Below are 6,772 nucleotides of genomic sequence, written 5' to 3' on the forward strand. Positions count from 1 at the left end.
CGGTCATGTTCATACTTGTTCCATAATCCAATCACATTTTTGTGTGAGGGGCAGAGCAGCCGCCCGCGGCGCCGCCAGGGGGCGACCTTGGTCCGGCGCGCGTCACCTAAGAGAGCGCCGCTGCGCTGAGCGGTTCTCCAGACCGCTTCAGCGCAGGATCACAACCCGCCGTGCATGCAGAGAGACAGAGGGGGCACACAGAGCCGCTGGGAGGAAAAATGACGCAGCAGTCAAATCATAGATGAAGTATAACTTATTTGGGGAAAAATATATATACCGTTGCCTGTACAACCTGGGCCCAACTCGGCTCTTTATATGATCCGAATGGGAAAGAAAAGAAATTGGGGCAGATGAGGGTGAAGTGGTGGAAAAAAACTCTCGACTGTCATCCCCTGCGTTATAAGCCTCTTTGTCTCTTTTTGCACAACTCACAAAATAACGCCAAGAGTGCCTTCCTCTCACCGCGACAGACGGACACACGTCCGAGCCACAGACCAGAATTCTTCTCATTTAAGGGGAGTAGGCGGGGGTGGGGGTGGGGGGGGGGGGGGTTGTGTGTGTGTGTGTGTGTGTGTGTGTGGGGGGGGGGGGGGGTTGGGGGGGGGGGGCAGTTAACGATTATTTGCCCCTCGTTCCCCGTCCGGTGCACCTCGTCTATACTGAGCGAGTGCGCACCAGAGCACTAGACCCGCCTCCTCCTCCTCCTCCTCCTCCTCTTGTGAGCTGTGTGTGTGAGAGTGTGTGTGTGTGTGTGTGTGTGTGTGCTGTGCGCGTCGCTCGCTCTCCGCTACAGACCCATCATATTCCACAGGGAGAGAGAGGGAGCAGGACCTGGGAGAAGACCGGAGCGACCAGGAACGAGACACGGGCAACGACACAAATGGCACTCATGGCACGGATATTGTTCAGGACGAGCTCTTTTTTGCTTGGGATTTGTACCTTTATTTCGGCGGCACGGATTTACCCACCCAACGAAGGTAAGGTCGGGAGAGAAGTGCGCCGGAGTTTACGGTGACTCCATGGGTCCCGTCAGTCTGAGGGACTGAGCAGCCCTCTTCGGGGACACAGTTGGTTCCGCGGACCGGTGCGCGGACTCGCGTTCAGTTGGAGTTGAAGAAAAAAGCGCATTCGTAAAAAATAATTGACCCATTTTACGCAGCGCATTTTGCGGGTTAAAGGCGCCTTGAGTCGACGACGGCTGTAGAAATGCGCATCGGCCGTCTGTCCCGAGTCCAGCTCGCATCGCCAGCCCCGGGAACCTCTTTAGAGGCGCAAAGTGGACAGTTTAACAAAAACAAAAATGAGACGAAGGAGGACTGTGTGATTCGTACGCAGGGAAAACATATAGGACTGAGCCCCCCCACAGCGTGGAGAGTTCTGAGTCTAAATAGCAGGCTCTGAAACCAACAGCCTGCTCCCCGTCTCTGGGACGGTGTGTTGCTGCTGTAGTCGAACCAAGAGGACTAAAACCCAACTGGTTCAGGACGACGAAGGAGGATTACGGGCCTTTTCTCAGACAAATGCTCCAAGTTACGAAGGGCCATTATTTCTTTACACCGTCGCCATTGTATTATATATATTTTTTAAATATGTAGCCCCTTTTATGTATATATATTTATTTATATACATATATATATATATATATATATATATATATATATATATATATATATATATATATATATTTATGTATATATTAATTTATATATATATATATATATATATATATATATATATATATATATATATATATATATATATATATATATATATATATAATGTGTGTAATCTCTATGAACAAAATACAACCTATTCCCACGCTGTGTTTGACTACGTGGGGACTTTATTCTCACTCACAGAGCGGACATTCGGGAGTGAATATCGCACACTGGTTTGATTTCTTCTGAGCGAGTTCACGCGGTGGCAAATAAATACCAACATTGTCGATTTTCGACGAAATGAGAAGCCTGCTCCGATATATAGGTCGACCGTCGACCCATTCCCTCTCCAACGCTGTTAGATATTTAGACTCCAAAGACAAAAGAAAATGTCATTAGTTATCCCTCAACTCAATTCGACAAAGTTGGTTTAATTGTAGTCTTGGCTATAAAACAATTGTAGGCCTAAGCCTAATATTGGACTAATCGTAGGTATATATTAGGAATAACATGGACGGACGATGACATAATGCAAATCATATGGGTCGACCGTGACCACTTCATCTCCCCTGACGACATGAGCTGCTCGTATCTCCTGTCTGACAGGACTAATTAGATGCAGCTCATTTAAGCTTTAATTGAACATTTTCTCCTCGTTTTCCATACTTTTTACAAACGAGCAGCCTGCGCGTAAAGGCGAACGCTGCAGCCTCCATGCAGACGGCCTCGACCAAAGCCCTCACTTCTCCGCTATAATGCTACTTTCTTGTTTTTCAGTCACGTTACTGGACTCCAGGTCGGTGCAGGGCGAGCTAGGCTGGGTCGCCCACCCCACGGAAGGAGGGGTAAGTGAAAAAACAACCGGGCTGTACAATGGGCCCCCTCGTTAGGGCGCACGGTCCCCACGTCGGGGGAGAAAAAAACGGGGAGATAAATGTCCTCTATACCGTCCCACCAGCCGCCCAGCGCCCCCCTCCGCCCCTCGTCCCGCTGGCTCCCTCAACCCCCCCACCCCCCTAATGGTCAGATGTGAGGCCGATACTACAAGCGGGCGTCGGGTTTCCTGAATAGACGGCGGATTGAATCGGTCTTTGTGGAGAAACTTTATATCGCTTTCCCCCATTGAGTCCAGGGGGAGAGAATGGGGGACTTGGCAGCGGAGAAAGGGCCTCCTCGGGTGGATGAATGAATGAAGGGGAAAGGGCAGTAGGTTTCAGTCCTCGCCGCAGCAGGACGACTGGATTGGTGCTATAAAGCGATCGGGAATGGGACTGAACTCAATTGCGGTGATCACGCGCTCTAATTTGGAGGTGGTCGCTCAGTGGTGCTGATAAGGACCCAGCAGGGCCCCCAGGGGCCCCGCGGTTAACGCGCATGTCCGTCTGTCTTTATAATATCACACGGCAACCCGAGCGTCTTTATTCGCTGTACGATTCCCTAAACGGTTAAACAGGCCTATAAGTATGATATGCTAGCAATGTAGCCGGCTTCAGTGTAGACTATTCATTGTACCTTTTCTTATGTAGGCTATTATTTCCCCTCAGACGTACAAAAAAGAAAATCAAATCATATTCAGGCTACCGGTTGTCATAAACATGGCCTGCTGATAACAACCTCGTTATCCCTTGAAACGGGACCTGCAGGAGACCAGACTGTAGTCTGCCGCTGACGTTATCTGCTTCGCCCATAAGATTTGCAATGAACTTGGCTGGTATAGCCCTTAGTGTGTCAGCCCCTCCCCCCCACCCCCTCCAGGCCTGCAACCATCTGATCAGACACTAGTGATTGACAGGGTCCTGGCATCGGCGGCTGGGTTGCTTTCAGCTTCTCATTACGACCAATTGCCCCTATTCTGGCTCCTGGCTTTTGGGGGGAAAAGTGCCGCCTTATCTCGCCGCCGCTTGATTTCCACAATAAAAGGAGGACGCAAAAAAAAAGGGGGAGAGAGGGGAAAAAAATAGAACGGGGGGGGGCGAGATTGACACTTTGGAGGATGGTACGGCCGCGGCCTTGTTATCTTCCTTATTCCACACGACATGAATTTAATCTAGATCCCTTATGATACGGAACGGCGGGAAAATACAATCAGCGGCGTGAAGCATTTGGTCCACTAAACCAAAAAAAAAGAAAACTATTATTATTTTAGAGTGTCTCACGAAATGATCCTTTTCCCCCCCCCCCCCCAACAACAGTTGAAGGAAGGCTTTGTCTTACGCCCCGTTGTAGCCCACTTTGTGAGCGTCCCACTGCCAGCAGACAGTGGTGCTCACGGAAATGTGAATACGCTCATTAGCGACAGCAGCAGCGGCAGCAGCAGCAGCAGCATTCTTTCCGAGCCAAACGTACAATAGCTTTGGCCTGTTTTCACATGTACTGTGTTCTCCACGTCGACTCCTCACCGCGCGGCCATGCAGCTGTGCACCGGAGGACCCTGTGTGCTCAGCCAACGACGTTGTCATGATGTATTGATGAGGCGGTCTTTCGTTCCTTGTTAGAGTCGTCTTTTTCTGTCCTCGGAGAACACCCCCCCCCTTAAACAATAGTAGAGAGGAGGGGGGGGGGGGGGGGTTGGGGGGTATTGCAACTGAATACGTCAGACTCGCAGTGACTGAGAAAACAAACCTTTTGTTCCCATCGTGGTTCGGGAGACCTTAATGTCAATACCTTAATGATTCCTTATTGGGCCAAACGCTGTTTAACACACAGCTTCGTGAAACATTGCAGCTGCGTGCCTACATCATGGTTAAGAAAAAAGACAAAATAATTAGCCACTTGTGTCTTTCATATCCTCTCTCATTATTTACATTACATTTACATATCCTGAAATAGCAAAGATTACTCGGATATTACTGAATAATATTATATTTTGCATGTTTTGCATTTTGCAGAATTGTATTTCCACATGGGCTATTATTAACCCTCTATACCTTTTAACAACGGTTAGCAGACACTTGAAGTTGTTTTATTATTGAGGTAAAGTCTAAAACTAGTCCCAGGAGCTTCCAGGGAGTGTGACGTTGGGCCGTCACACACAGACGATCCAATACTTTCCCACAACTGACTTGATTTTACAACCCCAAACAACGGCGTAGCCTGTAAGCTGAAGCCCAGAGCCCCTGCCGCTGACGCTGCCCCTCTTGTCCGTCCCTCTGTCTCAGTGGGAGGAGGTGAGCATCATGGACGAGAAGAACATCCCCATCCGGACGTACCAGGTGTGCAACGTCATGGAGCCCAACCAGAACAACTGGCTCCGCACCGACTGGATCCCGCGCGGCGGGGCCCAGCGGGTCTACATCGAGATCAAGTTCACCCTGCGGGACTGCAACAGCCTGCCGGGCGTCATGGGCACCTGCAAGGAGACCTTCAACCTCTACTACTACGAGTCCAACAACGACAAGGAGCGCTACATCCGCGAGAACCAGTTCGGCAAGATCGACACGGTGGCGGCCGACGAGAGCTTCACCCAGGTGGACATCGGCGACCGCATCATGAAGCTCAACACGGAGGTGCGGGACGTGGGCGCGCTCAGCCGCAAGGGCTTCTACCTGGCCTTCCAGGACGTGGGCGCCTGCATCGCGCTGGTGTCCGTCCGCGTCTTCTACAAGAAGTGCCCGCTGGCCGTGCGCAACCTGGCCCAGTTCCCGGACACCATCACCGGCACGGACACCTCGTCGCTGGTGGAGGTGCGCGGTTCGTGCGTGGATAACTCGGAGGAGAAGGAGGTACCCAAGATGTACTGCGGGGCGGACGGCGAGTGGCTGGTCCCCATCGGGAACTGCCTGTGCAACCCGGGATTCGAGGAGCGCAATGCGGAATGTCAAGGTAGACGATGGATGTTTGTCTGTTTTTCTGTAGAGTCTCTCTCTCTCTCTCTCCCTCTCTCTCTCTCTCTCTCTCTCTCTTTCTTGTCACCAAGCACAGCTGCCGGTGTTTATCTCTGGATCTATTCATGTGTTATTCCTGTCAGTCACGCTCAGTCTTTTCATACAGTGGACCCATCACCTCCTCACTCCTCCTACCGTGGGACCTCGCTCTTGTCTCTCCCGTGCTTTGTCCCTCTGCTCTCTGGGCTCCCTCTCTCTCTCTCTCTCTCTCTCTCTCTCTCTCCACGCCGCCCACCTGCCCCCCCCCCCCCTAGCTCTGCAGCCTGCTCATGGCGCTATCTCTCGGCTAATGTCTTGCTGGCTGGTGATAATGCTGATGATGAGGGTGGCGGCGATGAGGGTGGCGATGATGATGATGATGATGCAGTGTTGGTAGCGCCAATGATTGCCGATGGGGTAATTAGGGGTCCCCCTGGGATTTGTTGTGCAATGGGCCATATCCCTGGAGGATCCGATGGGTTGGAAGTGGTTCACGTTGTGCAATCCCCCCCCCCCCACCCCCCCCCCCCACCCCACCCTCCTGCACCAATGCTTTACTGATTCCCACTGGAGCTCAGAGCTGGGGACGAGAGAGGTAGACAGCCGTTAGAAGAAGCAGGAAGTGAGAGAGAGAGAGAGTCTTTTTCATTCCAGGCAGGTACAAGAGAGGTGAAAATACATAACGGTGAGACAAGGCTGAAATAGTGCATTTGGCAGCTTGGAGGTGTTGGCGGTGTGTGTGTGTGTGTGTGTGTGTGTTGTGTTGTGTGTGTGCTGAAGGCAGAAGGCAGTCGGGCAGACCTAGAGAGCCATGGACCACACAGCTCTTTGATAGCTCGCGAATCGCCCTAAGATAACTAACGGCAATCTCCAGACAATAATTGCTATAGTTAGTTCTAAGAGGCAGCTCTGTTAAGTGATGTGGCCAGTCGCCCTTCCATCCGAGGGCTTGGTTTTAGCCGTCCGACTACAAATACGGTAAAAACCATGCAGTGATACCGGTACCATGCAGGTTCTCGAGGGCTTGCTCAAGGGTTCGGTCGGGAGCCTTTACCGGAGCTCAGGTTTCTCTCCATCGCCACGTTCATGACAAAACAGATCATCTAGTCATTTAGGGCAGGCTTTTTTGGGAGCAGTGCCTTGTTGTGATATGACCTTGTTGTGGTCTGTGTGTGTTGAAGTGTTGGGATAAGCCACACGACGAGACATGAGTGCCGGACTGCATTCAGACATTTACTGTCACGTCGGCAC

The 6,772-nt window shown here is 51.2% G+C and overlaps 1 protein-coding gene across 1 annotated transcript; it reads left to right on the top strand.

Annotated features, from left to right (window-relative positions):
* Window positions 1-827: 827 nt before the first annotated feature.
* Window positions 828-5,497, top strand: LOC311372888 (ephrin type-A receptor 4-like; the record flags this gene model as incomplete). Its single annotated transcript, XM_084489819.1, has 3 exons — window positions 828-977; window positions 2,436-2,503; window positions 4,817-5,497. Coding segments are annotated over exons 1-3 (846 nt in total), but the record flags the coding sequence as incomplete, so codon positions are not given.
* Window positions 5,498-6,772: the final 1,275 nt, after the last annotated feature.

The sequence above is a fragment of the Micromesistius poutassou genome, assembly GCF_964030765.1.
Source record: "Micromesistius poutassou genome assembly, contig: SCAFFOLD_5757, whole genome shotgun sequence".
Lineage (NCBI taxonomy): Eukaryota > Metazoa > Chordata > Actinopteri > Gadiformes > Gadidae > Micromesistius > Micromesistius poutassou.